Source organism: Psittacula echo (assembly GCF_963264785.1).
Source record: "Psittacula echo genome assembly, chromosome: 2".
Lineage (NCBI taxonomy): Eukaryota > Metazoa > Chordata > Aves > Psittaciformes > Psittacidae > Psittacula > Psittacula echo.
The window spans coordinates 12705568-12722977 of NC_137737.1; the positions used below are offsets into that span (position 1 = coordinate 12705568).

Consider the following 17410-nt stretch of genomic DNA (forward strand, 5'->3'; position numbering starts at 1 on the left):
TACAGCCTTGCGTTCTCGAAAACTGTGTAAGAGAGATGTTATTTGAAGACTCTAGCACTTTGGGAACATCCTTCAACATCCTGGGCAGACCAGCAAAAATCCAGTACAACCATCCTGTGGTTAGTGAATGCAATTAGGAATTATACCAGCAGAAATTTACTCTGCCACCTCTACAGGGAGGTGAACCAAATCCCCAAAGTACTCTTTTGGAAAGTCCTGATTGAGATGCAGCTTCTATCCTAATAGTGGGCTGAATCCCAAAGGCTGGAGCAGAACTCAGCAGAAGAGGAAAACTGCAGGTGACATTCACAGGTCAGCCCATACCCCATCAAGAACCTGCAACACCTCTCTCTCCCTCTGAGCCTTGGTATACTCATAGGTCCCGAAATCACAGTATTTTAGAAGATGTTTGTCCAATCAAAAGAGAAGCCACAGAGATACGTTGTCTTTAAAGGAAAATCAATTCACCTGTTACATATTGCAGGTGGCCCACCTTACAATTCCCAAAGGAGATTCAGTGGGTTTCTCTATATCCTGATTGCTTAGTCTAGCCAGTGGTCACAGCAAACACCTGGAGAAACACATCCTCCTACTGAAGAGGACAACAGGGCAAGCATCAATACCAGATGACATTAAAAAGAAAAGGCAGAAGGAACAAAGCACTACCACTGAAACAGTCCATAGTGATGTAAAACCCAAAACATCCTCATCACTTCTCGGCCTGTCTGCTTGTTTTCAGCAGAATCTCAGGAAATTTCTTTGGCTAGCAGACTTTGGAGAGAAATTGCTTCAAACAGAACCATAATAGAGATGCAGCACTGTACCAAGTGTGCATTTTATAGTTATACTACAAAATGAGTTTTGGTAACCTCTCCAGGTTCATGGCCAAAGGACAGAGAAATCCCAAGCTACCCAGTCAACAAGAAGCACAATATTCAGCATGGGCTGACAGTTCATCAGACATAATCCTAATCCTTCTTTGTCCTCTATTGCATTTCAGCATATCAATATAAAAGTGTTCAGATTTCACTTTTCCTTTCAAAAATCTTCAAATAGTACTGGGTTATGTGGGCTTGGGAAGGGGGGGGAGAGTGAGCTGGGAGGAGGAGGCAGCAAAAGAAACCAGAGAAAAGGAAAAGAAATGGAAACCAGGACGTACGCCCTTAGAAGAGAAATACCAAACCCTGCAAATCACAATAAAAACAAATTATTTTTGGCACCCAAACCCTTGGAGATTGCAAAACCAAAAGAAAAGGAGGTGACCACTACGGAATGGCTTTAACACCTGTTTGTACACACCTGCAGGGGGTGCGAACAAGGAACGATGAGAGAAATTAATCCTGTTGTTTTCCTGTTTGCAAAATACAAATGTAAAAATTCATAACACAATTGTACACTCATAAAAGAGTAGATTAACAATCTAGTTTGCAATGCCATATTTCTGACTTTGGTTAATAGTTTTCATAGTGAATCAGCACTTGATACCTGAAAGGCTACAATCACTCCTCCAGGTGGCAGGCTTGTATTCTCTTTTAAACAGATAAAAGTTGTTTGTTTTTTTTTTTTTTTTTCTTTCCTTTTATTTTTGTTCTTTTTTTTTGTTTTGTTTTATTTTTCCTTAAAATGTGTTCATATTTTCATAATATACAGAAAAAAAGTAAGCAGTTATTTGGTTTACTTTAGGTCCATTTAAAAAAACTGGCTTTTTTTTTTAGGAGGGGGGGAACTAATTCTATGACACACACACACACACACACACTGAGTGCTGTGTAGTTTTTCATTTTGTTTTTTAAATAGGAAACCCCACGGACATTTATAAACTGTTCTGTCCTTCTTGTAGTTTTCTCAGTCTTTTACTTACAAGGGTGATGAACAGGTATTTTCACAGAGTTCAAATGGTTACGTTTCTGTTGGTGCAGGGGTTTTGTTTTGTGTGTGGTTTGGTTTAGTTTTGTTTTTAGGAGTTTTCTTCCAGAGAGTCTGTTAAAGGCTCCATAGGAACTGCCGTCGCAGGCTCGTGTTGTTTCAAACGTTTAATTGTGTTCTTCAGTGCTTGCCTCTTATTGCAGAACCAAACTCTAACTACTTCCCGGTCATAGTTCAGTTTCTCTGCAATCTCTGTCATTTCTTGCCCAGAGGGGTGCGTGTTCTTCTCAAAGTGGGCATTCAAGATTTCAAGGGCTTGTGGCGTGAATGAGGTGCGCCTCTTGCGCTTTTTGGATGGTTCACTTCCAATAAACTCGGTAAGGTTCTGCATACCTGCTCGATGGCGGGCCTCAGCCTCAGCCATCCACCGCTCAAGCACCGGCTTTATCTTCTGGGCACTTTTAGGGGTGATGTCCAGCTTTTCAAACCTGGCAGGATACAAAAGGCCAGGGTTCAGTTTGGCTGTCAGACTGCTAGCTATAGTGTTCTCTTGGGCTTCCTGTGGTAGGAAAAAGTGGCTTCTCAGGATGGTGTGTCTGAGGGAAAATTGAGAAAGAAGAGTCTTACACTGATGCTCTGCCAGGGTGGGACTTCCTGCCTGCCTGACTAATTGACTGGCAGAGGTAATTTACAATGGATTACGAAAACTAGCAGATAGGTATATCTATAAATATATATATAGCTAGATAGTTAAGCTAACACAAAACGAGCACTACAACAAAATTTTAAATATACTGAATAATACAGGTTATGAGTCGCAATTTTCATATTTCATATTTCTATGATCTCTAAAACCCTTAATGCTAAGTCTAATTACAGGAAATGACATCAAAGGCAATTGCTCTTTCTCATCTTGTCTTTGTGATTAATCCTTTTGTTTCCCCTGCCATCCCACAGTGTCAAAAAGCCACAGCTTTAATAGTACAAACCAATGGCAGTTACTAGCTTCTCAATATCAGGTTTCTTTTCCTTTCATTTTTCAGCAATTTTCACTGTTTGCTAGTTAACACTATATCCCTTTTCTGGGTCGGAAAAAGACTCCCATAGCTACGGCAGTGTTCAGCTGAAACAGCTGGACACTTTGCAATTATCTTGACTGCCCCCACAATGTGCAAAGGCAGACTCATGTTTTCCAGATGAAACCCAGCATAATAGTCTACTAATATGCTGTGGCACCAAGCTGGGTTTATTGTGGGATTTCTGCAAACTGTACCAGAATGATATCATTTCCTGTAAATGAGGTCTCCCATGTATCATTTTGCCATCAAAAAGCCTTTTGCCAAACCAGATTTTACAAGTATTATAAAACATCTGGAAAAGCAGCCACACAAAGCTTTAATCCTTTCAAAAACAAGCAAAGAGCCGAGTTCACATTTCAAGTCTTTTAAGTACTTATTTCTTTCATTTACCGAGTTCATCCTCTCTTGCTACACATTAAAATAGTCTTAACCCAAGTCCTCTGACGCCGCCCATCCATATCTCCCCACTTCGCCTATGTCCACCCCTCACATTGTGGTATTTAATGTTGTGCAAGGACAACAGTTACTGTGTGGTGCTACTGCACTCTCCAGCCCACCCAGTGCTGAAGCACTGCCGCTGCTAATCATGACATGCTCTGGACATGAGAACAACCAAATCAATGCCTTTGCGCAAAGCAACCCAGTGACTGGAGTTGGCAGTTTTTAGTGTCTCTATTTAGCACATGGCAGCTGCAGAAAATACTCCAGCAAAAAACAAGGCATTTCTTACAAAAAAAGTGTAAGATAAGGAATACTTTCAGATAATAACACTCCAAAGAAGTTGTATCTGGTGCCTGTGATCCTAGCGTAGTATTGACTGCAAGGTGTCCTTCTTTGGTGTCGATAATATTTCAGGCTGAAGCATATGTTTTAGAACACGTGGTCTCAAGTTAAGAAAATGCTGTTATTTGCATCCAGAACACATCAGCAAGGTGGTGTATTGCTGATATGACCTGCACAGGCCACCAGAAGACTCTATTCCTGTCTCCAACTTGGCCGTTCCACTTGCTTACCTAACTGCCCCTTCCATTACCCTAGAGTTTGTACTAAAACTCTGAGGTTACCACTTAGAAGAAAAGTTAAACCTACTGTTTCTGAAGAACAGCATACTGCCACTGAAGCAGCTTGTTTTGGTGCTTAGCAAGTCATAGCTTGTTACTACACCCCAAAGTGATATCCATTTGGGACAGTCAAAGGAAATAAAACAATCCTATAACCTTGCAAGTATTTGAGATCAGCTTCTACACCCAGTCCTCACGTTTTGAGCAATTTGCCCCTCTAAGGAGCCCTCTGTAAAAGGTCTTCACATTCTGGACTTTTGTTAGTCATGTTTGTACTCCATCTTTTCTGGGGGTTTTCGTGATAATCCGTTTACTGGGGAACCCTTTCTCTTAGTAAAATTCAAACCCTCCCCAGTGGTTTTCTCAGGGGTGAGGTAGCTGGAGGAAATGAAAGACAGCAAACTAGACAAAAGCAGAGGAAATTGCAATTTATCACTTTAAAGCATCGCCTGTTAAATAGCAACTTAAGGCTACACAAATTGGCAGTCGCTAAAAACTCCACCCATTTTAAGTATTCTTCACCAGCTGACCACAGGGAAGGAAAAAAATTAATCCTTAGCAACAGGGAGCAACAGCATTCATATCATTGGCATTGCGTGTTAGTGTTGATACTGCAGTACCATGTTGTTTGGTATAACGATAGACAAGTCCTGAAACAAATTTTCCAGCAGTAGTATCCTTGTATAGACTGAATAAAGGTTATTTTCTACAGGGAGATATCTTATAAGAAAAAACAGTAGGGGAGACCATAGAAGTGAGAGGATCCTATGGAGCTTTTTGTATTTAACAACAATCAATGGGTTTTATGGAAAATCATTGAGCAAAATGTGAGCTGCAAGCTCACTACCCCATACTGATGTTATTTATAACCTTCGTCTTAAACTGCAGGAAAAGTACACTTCCGTTCTATGGGGAATACATTAAAAGTATAAAGAGCAGATAAAAAGACAGAGCATTTCATGGATCACCAAGAACAAAATCCACTTAAATGAGCTTAGAGCTGGTTTCTTGGCTTTCACTGATGGAGAAGAACTATAAGGCATTGCCCAAGAGGAAAAAGCTGTTACCTAAGTGTGTTTGTTACCTCATGTATAAACATGGGATTACTGTAATACACATACATGCATATACGGTGTTTGCTTCTAACTATCTCCGTCAAGACTGTGTCATCATTTCTTATGATTAGGGCAGATTTCTTCTTCTGCTTTGCATATATGAGTTGTCTGGATTTTTAGTAAACATTTGGGCAATAAAAGATGAATAGCTGCTAGCTTGCAAGACAGCAGGAAGTATATTTTTTTTCCCTTCTGTGTTGCTTAGGTAAATCATCATTAACATCCTATATGTGAAGTGCTAACCACAGTAACACAGGTTTTAACTTAGCAGGGATGCAGCCATGAAATATTTGTTCAGTAACCCTATCTGTAGAAAATGGCACAGTATGAAGAGGGTCAGCTGGTGCTTATCCAGCATCAGCAGGGTCTCCAGCTCGTCTAGTGAATTAAATCTCAATGCCAGGAACCTTGTTTCTCGCTTGTTTAAAGAAGAAGGAAAAAACCACATCCAGATAAAGTTACTTTAGGGGTACACAACAAGAACATTTTATCTGCCAGTTACCAACATCATTGGCTAGTATAAGTCCCAGATCAAATAATACATTCTAAAGACATGAGACTCAAACACAAGCATGCTCCTTGCAATAAACTGAATAATTATTAAGAACAAAGGAGGGAGAGGAGAGTTTATGATGTAACTTGTTACCTGCAGATGGCAGACTGGCTATAGGCTGGGCCTTCTGTGGCGCTTAGGGCTTGGCCAACTTGAGTCTGTGTCAGACCAAGGGACAGGCGCCGGATTTTAAAAGCTTTGGCAAACTCTCGGATTTCTTCCAGATTCACCCCATCCACCTCTCCCGTGGCTGTCTGAGGATCTGTTGGAATATTTGTTTAATCATGTCAGTCCTTCATGTCACATAAGAGCGGGCTCTCTGGGTTTACACCAGCTTCCATCGTCAAGACGTTAATCTCTTTTCTTCTTAATATTTATCCCTTTCTCTTCTTCCCCAAACAGAAATAGGCTTGCCTTCTTAGGTTATGAAGCATGTTCAGATTGCTAAAACGATAACTAGTTCAGTGTTTCCAGGTACTTTATTGCCGAACTCCTGAAAATGGCCAACTCTTCTCAATGAGGGGGTGCCTGGGCTCCTCACTGCCATTTGTGCCTTGCAAAACCTTCCCCAGCTTGACATGTCGTGTTCCCTGTTTCCCCTTCTTATCACATACAGAAGGAAGGCTGGTGTTAATGTATGTATTTGCAGTCTGTGGGGAGGGCTAAATACATGCACAAACTGCTTGGGTTTTTAATCTGCAAGCAAGAATTTCTGCTTTATTTACAAATAATGCCAAATAATGAGATTCACAAACCTTCCTTCCCTTTTCCACAATACCCAACCCAAACTGCCAGCCAAGCGTACAAAATAACCCAGCAAATGAACAAGCCCAAACAAAAAGCTGCCCTTAAAAACTCCTTAATTTAAAAATAATCTTTTAAAATATGCCTTTCTGAGAAGCAGCCTTTCAAGCTTTTCATTCTGCCTCCCATCAGGTTGATAATCAAGGAGCAGCAACATCAGCTGTTAGGTTTTGGATGGTAATGCTGCACAGTTTTTTACTTTTATATTAGCCCCTCCGAAGATAATGCTTATGATGCTGTGAGAATAAATCCGTCCTTCCTCTCCATAGCAGTTTACTGACACAGAAGCCTTTGTCCCTGAAAGGGCACATAATAAGCATGTCTACCACAGGAAAGCTCCTTTGGTGCTGGATAACTCGGTCAATTTAGGACTTATCAAGGGAAATGACACAACAGCTGGAGAATGGAACTTTTTTCCCCCTCCAAGCTACTGATCCCTGGCTAAATGAAAGCATTTGCCAAGTCGGAGACAGCATGGGACTGGGATGGTGGAAGATTTCAAAGTGTTGTGCAATCCTGCGTGTAGTGAAGCCGTTCTCCCAGTGAGACATCTCTATTGTTCTTCACCTCATTCCTCAGACCTCTGAAGTGAAGAGTTTGCAGCACAATAACCCATCAATTTCTGTAAATGCAAGCAGTTGTCCAAGGACAGTGCTAGACTGCATTACTATTCTGAACCCTATATGAGAGTGGCTCCTGCTAGTACTGCTGTAGCTAAGGGCTTATCAGCATCACAGTAACAAAGCTTTTATTTTCAGGGGTTTATAAACCTGATGTAAAATTCCCTTATAATGGAAATGCCCTATGAAAAATCTTTTAGTCCAATAATAGAGAGAGGGAAGAGGTTTTTCTGCTATATAAATTTAAGCCTATATCTATTTGTAGCTTGACTGTAAGAAGCACACATAGCAATAGTATTTTAAAAATACTCATGTATGCAACCAGGGACCACATGAACTATGCATACAGGTAAACACACACATAGGCTCAATCTAGTCTTGACAAAGCTTCACACTCAGAATCATCCCTCCTATTGTCAGTGCTGTGCTTGAGCTCACCTGTGCACCACACATGCATACACTCATTCAGTGCAAAGCCAGGATGCATATGATTTGCTTTTAAGTAGTCAGTGCTGTGACAGGGGACACTCAGGTTTGTAAAGTAACTGCCTTTAGGGGTGTGAAATTTTCCTACTTACCACATATGCAGTCTACCTAGCATCCCAGTTCTGATTTTCAGAGTCACAGAATAGAGCTGAGTATCTGCTGGGAAAGGGGCTTCATTCTTACATAGCATCTTTGGGAAGAGGAATGTACTTACAGAGGTGGACCGAAACACTAAAGCCTTTTATCCCTGAACTCTAGGGAAAAGAGCATTTGTATCAAATCAGAACCACTTCTACTTCAGGTGTGATTCAAAGCCCTTTGAAATCTATAGTAGTCCCCTGATTTCTGTCAGCTCCATAAAACTCAAATAGTACCATGAAGACCACCATCACCATGTAACAGCACCGGCCTGTTTTACGCTATTGCCTTATACAATGCCATCAATACATAATCTTGGACTCTGTGGACTAATACATACACATACATAAGCATTTATTAATAGATAATGGACTGTTTTAATAAGTTCTGAGCTCTCAGAACACTGAAGTGTATACTGCACTTCACATTTTAGGAACAGTAGCTTATTGAAGACTGTAAGTAAACTGGTGCTCTTAAAATTAACTGGATATCCTAGGGAAGGCAGCACAGTGCCAACAGGAAAATAAAGAATACCAATCTCATTGAGTGGTAGGGATCTACAACAAGAACATTTAAAGACTCCCATTGTACATTATGGCTGTTGTGTCAATGAAACTACGAGGTGCTGGAAAAAGTTGTCCAAGAGCATTTTAGGGGATCAGTGTACATATCCCCTAACAAAAGGGAAGCAGCTAAATTTCCCCCAGATGTCCTAGTGGATAGTGAAGGTGGATGAGCAGTGTGAAAGAAACAGAATCCACAGGCTCTCCTTCTGCACTGAAACTCTCTTTTTCCTACTGAAGGGAATACTACTATTGCTTTTGAATTCTCTAGTGAAGGTGGATGAGCAGTGTGGAAGAAACAGAATCCACAGGCTCTCCTTCTGCACTGAAACTCTCTTTTTCCTACTGAAGGGAATACCACTATTGCTTTTGAATTCTCCTGAAAAATCCCATATGAGTTTGTTGGTGAGTGCAAATATGCTGTGATTTTAATAGTTAGGGGAGAGAGTTGCTACAAAGAAATCAGTGCACCCTGAAGGAGAAAGCAAATTTCTGTTGCACAGAGTTCTGCCATAGGAGGGATTACAGGGGATGATTTCCCCAGTCAGACAGGAGGAGAAACAGTTGGCAGAGGAAGTCCAATGGAAAGTAAATTGGATTAAAAAAAGGCAGGACAAAACACTGTTAATGGAAAATGGACTGGAGCTCAGGGAAAAGGATGAAGAATAATTTGTTTGTGGAAGGCATTTTAATTTTATAGTAACAGATGACAGTAAAATGAATTTGGAAGGAAGACAGGAACTTCATGGAGACACAAGTGTAAGAGCACAGAGGGAAAACAGTGATTTCCACAAAGAGAACATCCGGTAGAAGCGTTAAAGAAATGAGCAGAGGAATGCATCTGAGAGGAGGAAAATGAACTGGAAAAAAAGAGGAATAATAATGTAGAACTGAATGAAGAGAAAACAAGACAAAAGAGAACAGAGATAGGATGAGACAATATGAAAAAATCATACAAAAGGGACAGGAAGAGGAGAGATGAATCTTGCAGTCCATGCTTAGGCAGAGCTTCTTTTTAAATGTCCTTTCTTTGGAAACAACCATAAATTTTTGTCTTTAAAATAACTAGCACTTGTTGCTGGTGAGGGATGAAGGGGTGAGGATGAGATAAAAGGAAGAAGCTATAAAGAATACAGCAATCTGGAGAGGAGGTGGGGGGGAAGGTCAGGAAAGAAAAATTTAAGGGAAATTTAAAAAAAGGAAAGAAATGCACCTTTTAAAAATAAGGAAACGTGTTAAAGAAAAATGTAAAATCATAAACAAAATATGACTCAAATGGAAAGTAACACGAACACTGAAGTTATTTAAGCCCAATCTGATTCCTTTGTTATTGTACTTTAGTAATTTCCTAATGTTAGGTGGCCTTTGTAAAGAGAGTTACTCTCTGTAGAGTAAGTGTGCAGCACCTTGCACCAAATAATTATCTACTGAAGTTATTATATTGCTCTAAGCAATTCCATTAACAGAATAAGGCAGCTGAATATGCCTGGTTTTACTTATTATATATTATATTTAGCAAAAAATTCTGGAATATGGCAAATCTCTACCAAGGTACTCTACTCCAGGGCTTCATCTGAAGGACTGGACTACAGCTATGAAGCAAATGAGGAAAAGGAAACGACACTATTCCTGCCTCAGGAGCGGAAAAGCAATCAAAGAGATGTCCGGGAAGCCACAAGTTGTTTCTCGCTGCCCTCATGCCTGTGGGTTTCTTTCAGAACTACTGACCCATTGAAGGCTTCATCCCACTAAAAGACTCTGAATGGACTTTGGCAGATACTAGATTTAAATTGCAGGCCTGTTAGACAAAGCTCTGCTGGCCTGTGTGTGGGAGATGGGGCATTAAGAAGGCTTTGTCCAGTTATGAGTCATAGGCTTGAAAATGTGGTGCTCCTGCTCCTCAGGGATCTGCACCCATGGGCTGAGTGGATTCTGCAAAGGAGCAAAACAGGGATGACTTTCTGCGTATTTATTTCCCTGTGAGCAGGCACAGTTGTATGCAAACGGGTTTTTAGTCACTTGAAACCATTTTCAAATTCGTGATGATCAATTAAGACCGTTTGTCTAAAAATATGGTGCTGCCAATGACAGTGAAAAGCTGCAGGGGATCCTGTCTGCCTTTTCATCACTCATTACACAGGTGGTTTGATCCTTTCCTGCTGAACTGACCATACTCTATTCCTTCTTATAGGCTCTTTGGAGTGCTCTTAATATCTGGATCACAGTGGGTTAATTCCCAAGTGCAACACCTTCCTCAGTCTGACTGTATGGAAAGTATTTTCTTTACTCTGAGTTCCCTGCTTGGTTTAATTGAGCTTTCTTCTTTTTTGAGCAAGGGAGAAGTACCCAAACAATCTTCTCTGTGCCATTCATTATCTTAGGTAGGGTACTATGGCTAAGAAGTTTCAGTTTCCTTACAACCTGAAGCACTGCCTTGATAGGTATCTCTTGTCAGTATGGGGCTTCTTGGCATCCCAAGTTAAAATCTGTCTCCAACAAATCCAAGCAGGTGAGCCTCCAAAACTCATATCTACTCAGTGGAGATTGGCCACACCTCTGTGTGGAATTTTCTTTTAAGATTTTGTCTGTACTGAGGATGCTTAAGTCTCAGGATGAAATAGATGGTAAAGAACCCCCTTCCTATGGTTGTGGCTCTGGCCTGCTTTGTGCCAGGGCAACAGTAGACAGATACTGACTCACCCCTCTTCTTGGTGATCATTTCCCACACTCTGATGGCTTACAGGGAGGGTGGGAGTGGTGTCTGCATGATGTGGATGCAGATGGGGCAAAAATTAACCTTGTGTCCGAAGAAAAAGAAATGTTAGAAGGGTGAAAAAAACAGCTGAAGACTACTAAGGAGCAGGGATTTGAGTTTGGAGTGGAGGGAGAGAGGGTCTGACTGTGCAGAGAGTAGTAATCACTGTGGTAGAGGACAGAAAACAGGGAAAAAGAGGGGCATGAGTAATAAAATAAGGTAGAGGAGGACAGAAACTACCTAATAAAAAGGCTGGTAAAAAGGACACAGGTATGATCTGGGGACAGAGACTGACTGGGAGGTGGAGGGGATCTGAAATGGGAAGAGGAGTTGAGGAATCATGGACTGCGGGGCAAAGACTGCAGGAGGAACAAAAAGCATAGAGGCAAAGGGAGTGCTGATTATGTGGAGAACAGTGTGAGGATGCAGTGGGACTGGAACAGAAGTAGTGGAAGGATCCAAGCCTGAGAGGAACAAGTAGAATATCTATGTTAAGTAGTATATCTCCCCTCTTCCACTAATTGATATTCCTGTGCTGCATACTCCTCTCTGCTTTCAGCACCAAATCCATGACCACAGCATGTGTCTTACTCTTTTTAGAGGAGGACCAACAAGATGATAACTGAACTTATTAGTTTTTCTACCTATTCAGCTGACAGAAGATCTCATATTTCCAACTATGAATATAAGCATTATCTCACCATATGACTGACTGACATTACTATCCTGCTTTGTTACAACCTTGAAACTTATCCAAGAAAAAAATGGAGCTAAAAAAAAAAAAAAATCCTTAGAGCTGCACAAATAAACACTCAGAAGCTACAAAATGTTGGAGTTACAGTAGCCCAACACAGTGTAGCACAGACTTTGAGCCCTCGATTACCAGATCTTTTTCCCCAGACTCCCGCCTCATCCGGTGCACAGGATGAATCGTCTTTCATTACAGAGGAACTGATTGATGTATTGCCTTTTTACTTGTTCAGTGTGTGGCCCCAGACCTCTGTTAAAGCTCTTCACCAAAGACACTTCTTCTTGAGCTGTTTTTTTTTTTTTATCTGTTTTTCTAGATCTTAATTTATTTTCTTATGTTTCTACAAGATGAGGGTCTTCCCCTTCTCATTCACACAGAAGTGGACAGATATTAAGGAAAAAGCATTTTTGGGTACCCAGTCTAGGTCAAGTAGCAGATTATTTTTTTAGATGGTGTGTTTAAATGGTTCTTTATACAGTTCCACAGTGAAAGTGCACTTAAAATTGTGAGTATCAGGTTCTTCTGTAAATTAAAGTACAGAGTCTCAAGCTGGGTATTAAGAGAGCGCTTGTGAAAAATCTGTTTTAGGTGACTTGCCTGCCATCGCACTGGAATCATGTGGCAGACAGAAGGCTCCAGCTCCTGAGACCTCTGCCACTTGAAGCAAGACCATCCTTCACCCTGCCACAGCTCCCTACCTCAAATGTTATGCAAACTGCAGAACAGGTTAGTGTATGAGACAGGGAACAAACCCTGGGACAAGAGCCCACCTGCTGCATTACTCATTCTGATGCACTCCTAGAAAAAATCACTTTTAGAATCATAGAATAGTCAGGGTTGGAAAGGACTTTAAGATCATCTAGTTCCAACCCCCCTGCCATGGCCAGGGACACCTCACACTAAACCATGCCACCCAAGGCCTCATCCAACCTGGCCTTGAACACCGCCAAGGATGGAGCATTCACAACCTCCCTTGGCAGCCCATTCCAGTGCCTCACCACCCTGACAGTAAAGAATTTCTTCCTTATATCCAATCTAAACTTCCCCTGTTTCAGTTTGAACCCGTTACCCCTTGTCCTGTCATTGCAGTCCCTGATGAATAGTCCATCCCCAGCATCTTTGTAGGCCCCCTTCAGATACTGGAAGGCCGCTGTGAGGGATGAGAAAAACATCTTGATTGTGTGATTTTAATCATAGTGTATATTGTTATTATAAAACACATGTTCTAAGAGGAACTGCATATGGTTGCACAAGTAACTGTTTTTCCAGCATCTTGTAAATTTTGATGGAGTTATTGTGTAAACTTAAAAGGGCTTCTTCCATGTTACTTTATTGTGTAGTGGATTTATTCACATGGGGAAACTGACTGGAATAACTAGTGTGGGGTAGGGTACCCTCAATAGTTACTCCAGAGTATTATTTTAATAAGAATGCCCACAAGGGAGGCTATTCTGGACTAGCTTTTGAAAAGTAACTTATTCTGCACTCGCTATTTTAGTCAATTTTGCCACATAGACAAGGGGTAACTTCGTGTATTTTTAAGATGAAGCCTCTTATTTGTCTTCTTCCTACGCACTTGTCTACATGAGAAAATTTACTAGCAGAGCAATAGCAGTATATTTATATCACTATAATTACATCTGTATCTATATATTTTATGTACTTAACAGCTACCAATGCAGATATTTTTATTCCAGAACAGAAGTATTCACACTGGGAGTTATATCAGCATACATTTACCACTACAGCTCTGCTAGTGATTTCCCCACTTAAACAATCTCTGAAATAATCTAACCAGGACTTTTTTCACATCTTCCCTTGCATGACAGTTTCTCCAAGCCCTTCACATAAGCTTGTATCAGTCATATATTTTACATTACCAATGTGGCATGAGCCATAGCTTTTGTTTCCTTGAAATATGCACATGGAGTATCTTTGAACAAGGTCATCTAATACACTTGGATTCTTGCAGTGTGCAAAAACTGTTAATGCTTCTTATATATACTTTTAACCTGTTGGGTTTTGCTATGTAAAAACCAAAGTTAATGCTGATAAAGTAATAGCAAAGACTCTGAACTATGTGAACTGGAAGAAAGGGTTGTTGTTATAATCCTAACGATGAAACTTGGTTATTTCACAGCAGATCGTGGTGTCTATCCTCTTCCATGTGTTACAGTTCGTTCTTATTTAAATTGTGTAAGCCTTTCCTGGCAGGAAAGGTCTTTTGCTCTAGATTTGTGTAGTTGTAAAATGCTTTGCTACGCTAACTGCAAGCAGACAAATAGTAACGAACTAGCAGCCTAACCACAAGAAGAAGGATCTGGCTGCCCACCAAATTCTGAGCACTATAGTTCATTACATTGACCAATTCAAAACCTTCTCATTTCCAAAGAACATTGACTACATTTCAGTTACAAGAATTGCCCTCACAAGAAAATGAACAGTTGCTACCATTTTTATGACTGTTTTTAGCATTGATGACAATTTCTCTAGGCATGTTTACCTTAAGCCACATACATGCCAGTGCTTAGCAGTTCCCACTGGTTAAGAGTCACTCTACTTAGCAACATACAATCTACTATATGAAACAAAAAAAGAAGGAGGTAAAGCAGATCAGGAAACTCAGAGTGATGAGGACAAACAGAGGGGAGAATTAAGGAGAGCCAGGGAGCAATACTTACTGCTGACTAACTGGCCAACACTCAAAGCTGAAGAGGAGGAGGATGAGGAGGAAGAAGAGGAAGCCTGACGCACTGGGCTTTGAGACATAGATGCTTGACTGTGAGCCAAATGCAGGAGATTGGATTGTGAGGCTGCTTGTCCCACTTGCGTCTGGGAGGGCTGATGGAGCTATATGTTAAAATGTAAAAATAGGTATTTAGAAAATGAAGCAGTAATAGGAAACTTTCAATGCACCATCTCACTCATCTACTTCTGGGGAACAAATCTCACAGGAGCATTAAATACCATGGACTTAGTTCAGATGACAGTGTTACAGCAGGAGAAATCTGAGCTCTTTTGTATTCTGGCTCTCCATTTTTACTCTGTTTAATCAGATACTTGATCTAATTACAAGGTAAGTATTTGTTTGAAATGGGTAATAAGAGACCTATGACATTCACAGCAGCATTCTGATTTTATAAACATATGTCCTTACCTGTTTTCTGACTTGTGAAGTCAGACTTTTATTCCCTACACGGATTCTCATACAAATCAGCATTATCTCAGAGAGGTCCTTTCATACTGCAGGACCAGGACAAGGAAGAGCAGATAAACTGGGGGAAAATCCCTTTCCTTCAAAAAGGAATAATTTGGTTTATGACATTAGATCTAACAGATAAACAAAAATCTTATTTCTCAATTGATAAATTGTCCTTGCCTAAAACACACAGTGAGCTCCATTCACATCAGGACTGTGTTGAGTAAGAAACACCTAAACAGTCCAACAGGTAGTACAGATGCAAATGATACACCTTGATACATGAATCTGCCTTTACAATTTTTTCCTTACAAATTTTACAACAGTGTAGTCTTTGGTTGCTCATTAGGGAAAAGGAAAGAACCATTGATCAGCTTTCATGGAGGACTCAAAACAAGGAACGTTCTCTGGTACTGATTGCTACATAAAACTCCCAGCAAATTCAAAGGGAAGTCTCTCTGCAGAATGAAGGTACACAACTGGACATTACAGTTTTGAATTGGCTTCTAGTAGTCCCGTCCATCCCTTTCAGAGCTTAATGATACAGTAATACAGTCTTGATACACTCAGGTGACTGCTATTTATTATACCTTTATTTTATGTTGATTCTTGATATTGATCAAAAAAGATTGCAAAAATGTACTAAAAGGCTTCACTTTTAAGTGATAGCTGTTGTCTGCATTCTTAGAAAGAGGGAAGATAAAGGCCTATTTGCCTTTATTGGCAAGTCAGTAATTTAAATCTATTTCTCGAATTCTAAGGAGTATGAGTTATAGTTAACAGAACAAATGACTTCAGAGAAGGAGCTGAATTCATTAGTAATACTCAAATTATATATAATGTGCTCCCAGAACACATAGAAATGCCTGTTACTAAGTAGACAACAAATTGTATGGCACTGTAGATAAAGGTATGTGATCACACAGAAGGTGACACTTTTCTGTGGAATACATATGAACCATTTTAATGACATTATTCCTGTTATGGGTCTGTTTAAGAATGGAAGAAGTTACAACTCCTTTTTCTGCCTCCCACATGGAATGATATAACACAAAAACAAGCAAGAAACTTTGAGTTACCCTCAAAACCATTATTGACCTGACCAGTATTAGCCTATTCTGACTTCCCTTGGCATCGAGAAACAAAACCACTTTATTATCTCAAGTAGTTTCTTGGGATCAAGCACATTTTCACAAAGAAAACCAGCATTTTATCAAAGGAGTTGAGCTGACTGAAAGGCTCCCAGGTTTCAGACTTGTGCAAGCACTGGGCATCTTTAAAAAGATTTCACTGAGGTCTGCATTTTATTTGTAGAGAGCTCCCAACCCAGAATGTCTACTTTGATAATATCAATCTCCTAGGGAAGCAGCCCACTAGGAGGGCTGGCCTCTGAACACTGCAGAAATGGACTGCACATCCATTACACCCACATTACTCCAGACAGCAGCTTTCAGAAACAGCTATCTGGGCTCTGGGCCTGTTGTGCAAAGGGATCTCTGACAACACTGAGGATGTCAGCCTAGGCAAGGGAAGAAAAGTACTGTATTTAGATGAGTTAAGTGCTTTTGCACTATCTGGAACAGTCTGAAAGATGCTAGTGCTTATCTCAGAGAATGGAGGAGCAAACTAGTAGCTATCTTTAAAAAGAAAGATCTGCAAAATTATAGTCCAGTCAACTAAACTTCAACCCGTGGAAAAGTACTGAAGAAAATAATCACACAATTTGTAAGAAAACAAGGTAGCAACAGACAACATGGATTGTTAGGAACAAACTGTGTCAAACCAATCTGATCTCCCTCTAAGACAGGGTAATTGGCCTCGCGGACAGGGAAAAAGCAGTAGGTGGTTTGACTTTACAAGTCTCTCGACACTCCCTCGTGTGACATTCTTTATAACCTAGGGAAACATAGTTTAGATGAAATTGCTACAGAATGAATGCAAAAGTGGCTGGAAAACAAAACTGAGAGGACAGATATCTATCCTTGGAAACAGAAGTGTGCATGTACGGTGCTTCACAGAACTCTGTCCTTGTTCTGCACTACTCAGTATTTTCTTAATGACCTGGATGATGGAGAAGAGAATATGCTTAATAAATTTACATGTTGATGACATGCTGAGAGGGACTTCTTATAGATTGGATACAGGATTAGGATTCAAAATGATGCTGTCAGTTTGAACATGCCACCAGCAATCCTGGGGTTGCAAAAGCAAAGAAACCGCAACTCCCATACCAAGCTGCATGAGCAGGAGTGACGTCTGGAGTGCTTCTGAAGGATCTTCTATTCTACTAAGCATTGGAAATACCTCTTGGGGGTTGGGGAGGGCACCATGGCCAAAGCTAGATGCCACACTTCAGAAAAAGTCTGGATCAACTGAAAGAGTGGCTGAAGGCCTGGGAGTTAACTGAGGCTTATGAAGAC

At 40.5% G+C, this 17410-nt stretch overlaps 1 protein-coding gene across 1 annotated transcript in view; it reads right to left on the reverse strand.

Moving 5' to 3' along the window:
* Nucleotides 1-1100: 1100 nt before the first annotated feature.
* POU6F2 (POU class 6 homeobox 2) overlaps nt 1101-17410 on the reverse strand; it is a 306861-nt gene continuing 290551 nt past the window's right edge. Inside the window, exons 8-10 of the mRNA XM_080611181.1 lie at nt 14473-14641; nt 5768-5936; nt 1101-2462 (exon numbers count right to left, since the gene is read on the reverse strand). Coding sequence (XP_080467307.1) covers nt 1958-2462; nt 5768-5936; nt 14473-14641 — 843 coding nt within the window. The 3' untranslated portion in view covers nt 1101-1957. The remainder of the gene's footprint in view (nt 2463-5767; nt 5937-14472; nt 14642-17410) is intronic.